Source organism: Myotis davidii, unplaced genomic scaffold (genome assembly GCF_000327345.1).
Source record: "Myotis davidii unplaced genomic scaffold, ASM32734v1 scaffold609, whole genome shotgun sequence".
NCBI lineage: Eukaryota > Metazoa > Chordata > Mammalia > Chiroptera > Vespertilionidae > Myotis > Myotis davidii.
The window spans coordinates 3,030,446-3,033,884 of NW_006300164.1; the positions used below are offsets into that span (position 1 = coordinate 3,030,446).

Sequence of the window (3,439 nt, forward strand, 5' to 3'; positions counted from 1 at the left end):
TCACGGTGGACGAGTGAGTGCTCGGCCTGGGCCACCAGGGCTGGGGCAGCGGGGCCTGGGACGAGGATGGGCTCGCCTTCCTCCCACGCGGATTTTAACAGAGGGAGGTCCTGCCAAGCCACCAGCAGTGGGTGGACCCAGACAGGAGCCTTGGGAGGGTGGCCTGGCCTCCCACTGTTCCAGCTGCCTGCTCCCCGGGCTCCGGGATAGGGGACGGGGCGGGACGAGCCAGGCTGGGGGCACCCGCACTTGCAAATGGGACCACTGGTGCCAGGGACGGGGCCTCCTGCCAGCGAGAGGAGCCCCTCTCTCGGACCTGCCCTCTGCCTCCCCAGGCGGCTTTGTGCCTGCTGCTCAGCCAGGGCCATGGTGTCCCTGGTTCTGGGCACCTGGGTTCCACTTGGGTGGGCGGAGTCACTCTGAGGTGACAGTCCACGTGCGTCAGAGCCACGGCTCCGTGGAGTCCGAGCAGCAGCCGCCTCCAGGGTGGGTTCTGGCTCTGTGGGTTTGGGGTGACAGCCAGCGCCCCGCTCCCAGAGTCTGGGCCTTTCAGAGGTGTCAGGAGTGATGGGAGTGGAGGCGGGAGGGGCGGGGGGGGGGCGGCGAGCAGAGCTGTCTCTGTCACCATCTGCGTGATTGCCTGCCCGTCACCCGGAACAGCTCAGCGAGGTTGGGCACAGACAGCGTAGGGCTGGCAGCCTGCGGTCCCATCCTCGGGCAACCCCACCAGGATGCCGGCTGTGCAGCCACAGGGAGTGCCCGCCCTTGGCTCTGCCCCCAGACAAGGCGGGGCTCTCGAGCCTATCACCTCACCTGGAGGTGGCACCAAAGGAGATGGGACATGTTCACAAAACCTCCTTCCGTCCCATCCTCGTCCACGGGGTGGGGCTCAGGCCGCTTCACCCTGAACACCACACCCTCCAGGCTCGTCCCCTCGGTGTGGGGGTCTCGGGGCTCCAGCCCCCTCCCCCTCCCGCCAGGTGTCTCCCGGGGATGGGGCTCTGGGTCCCAGTCTCTCTATTGCGTCTCCCAGGAAAGTGCCCATGTTTGGCCTGGAGGCCATCTGGAGGGACGGCCAGGTGGTGGGCCACGTGCGCAGGGCCGACTTCGGCTTCACCATCGACAAGACCCTCGCCTACGGCTACATCCGGGACCCCAGCGGCGGGCCGGTGAGTCAGGGGGTGTTAGCAAGGACCACATGGCAGCTTGGTGGCCCTGTCTTAGGTGTTGGAAGCCCCCATGGCCTGGGCCTCTGCCCGGGGCCACGGGACACGCGGCCGAGAAGCCGCCTCCTTGTGTGTTTTCATTGTTCTCTCCAAGTCCTGAGTGCCGGGAGGGAGGGCGCCCTTAATCCCAGGGCAGACTCCCCAACACCTTCCATGGGGCCCAGCCCTGTGTTATTCCTGCCAGATGTTGGCTCTGTTGGACCCAGGGATCTGGGCACAGGATCCACCCGCTGGTCAGGCCCTTGGTTCAGGGAAGGCCCTGTGTGGGGTTGGCTTGCTCGCAGGGGAGGAAGCGAGGCCGAGATCCTGCTCCGAGAAGCAGCAGGGGTGGGCCCAGCACCACCAGGAAGTAACGAGTGACGGCGTCGCTCCTCTGCCCCTAGGTCTCCCCGGACTTTGTGAAGAGTGGGGACTACAGCCTGGAGAGGATGGGGGTGGCCTACCCTGCCCGGGCTCACCTGAAATCTCCCTTTGACCCCGACAACAAGAGAGTGAAGGGGATCTATTGATGGGCCTATGGGCAGGACCCCAGCTGCTCAGGCACCAGGGCCCTGCCCTCCACCCATGTGGATAGAGAGGGTGGGAAGAGGACCCAAGGGCCCAGTCTCTATTCCATCCATCCTCCCAGACACACCTGTGCATCTTGGGCCAGGACCGTGACAAGCTTCCTAGAAGGTGCTGAGAGCGGACAAGCCCAGCGCTCGGGCAGGGAGGCTCCGCCTGCTGCTCTGGGCGGTGGAGGTTTTCAAGGCGCCATCCCTCCCCCCCCCGCCCCCCCAGTCAGTCGGGGACGGAGCAGGATTGATTAGTAATGTCTGCCTTGGGCACATGCCAGGCAGCTCTGGCCCTCTGATTCAGGCCGCTGGGCGCAGGGCCTGTCCCCGATCCCAGGACGGCGGCGAGGTCTTCCTGCCTCGATGTCCCAGGTTTTCACACAGGAAGTCTCCCGAGAGTCCCAGCGTGAAGTCCTCGCCCGGACAGACAAGCCCTCTGCCTCAGTTTCCCCAGGCGCTCCTTGATGTCATGTCTCAGTAAGAACCTGACGGAACCTCCTGCCCGAGTGGCCGTTGTCCTGCTGTGTCCTTTCTCTTCTCTGGACCCTGGGGAGGGACCTGGCCTGGGCTCTTCTCTGGGCATCTGCCGTGTGGCCCTGCTGCCCTGCCAGGACGGCTGCCTGCTGCCCCACCCATATGCCCAGTCCCAGCCCCTCCACTCGCTCCCCCGCCGACTTCATTGCCCACTGGGCACCCCGGGGCCAGACAGCCTCAACAATGCTGCCCTGCACGGTGTGACTCCCAATCACCACAGTCCCTCCCTGGCTCTCCGGGAAGCGGGGGGACGTACTTAGGGACAGAGGACAGGGCCACAGAAGAGCCCCAGGAGCACGGTGGTGATTGGGGTGCAGCCTGGCCTCTCGGGGGCTCACACACGGCCTCAGGCTGAGCTGGGACGGGCCCGGCTAGTAAAGCCGTCGCCAGGGAGGACATTTGGGTCCAGCGGCCTTTGGATAGCTGGTTGGCCCCTTTGACAGCCCACGGGCGGGGTACAGGGGCCTCGGCGAAGCACCACAGAGCCGGGCCTGCTCACCCCGGGCCTGGCTCCGGCACAGGGGCCAGGGGCGGCCACGTCCCAGACAGCTGGCCTGCCTCGCCGGTCCCTGCAGGCCCTGGGCAGGCTGCGCGGTGTCCCCCCACAGCCTGCCTTCGGGGTGCTGAGGACCAGGAGGCCGACTTGGGTTGTAGTCTGACTCCTGCCTCGGAGCTGAGCTCAGAAACAGACCCCGGTTTTGCCCGTTTGTGTGTTTGCTGTTCTCGAGGAGAAACAGCTCTGACCACGTGGAGAGCGCCGGGGCCACGGGCCGAGGCCATCCTGGGCCGCCTCCCACGCTCGCCCGCCCCATCCCGCCACAGGAGGTCGCGGTCCAGGAGGGAAAGCCCTTGTCCAGGGCACAGGAGAGGCAGGAATGGGCCCTCACTGCATTCGGGCCACCACCCGGGCCCTTCAGAAGGTGGGCAGGGTCTGAGAGGGGCTTGGCCGGGCGATCTAGCGCCTCGCTTAGCGTTCACAAGGCCGGCACGGCGCCCGCTTCCTGAGTGAGGAGGCGGAGGCCAGGGGCCCAGACTGGGGTCAGACCGGGCAGCGCCTGGGCTCCCGCTGCCGCCTCGGCCTCCCCGTCTGTGGGGCAGGAGCGACTCGTGTGTGGGCTGAGTGAC

The 3,439-nt window shown here is 66.8% G+C and overlaps 1 protein-coding gene across 1 annotated transcript in view; it reads left to right on the forward strand.

The window, feature by feature from the left end:
- Nucleotides 1-3,439, forward strand: part of SARDH (sarcosine dehydrogenase) — a 55,528-nt gene that overhangs the window by 42,418 nt on the left and 9,671 nt on the right. The window contains exons 14-16 of the mRNA XM_015572370.1: nucleotides 1-13; nucleotides 1,034-1,169; nucleotides 1,610-1,793. Coding sequence (XP_015427856.1) covers nucleotides 1-13; nucleotides 1,034-1,169; nucleotides 1,610-1,735 — 275 coding nt within the window. The 3' untranslated portion in view covers nucleotides 1,736-1,793. The remainder of the gene's footprint in view (nucleotides 14-1,033; nucleotides 1,170-1,609; nucleotides 1,794-3,439) is intronic.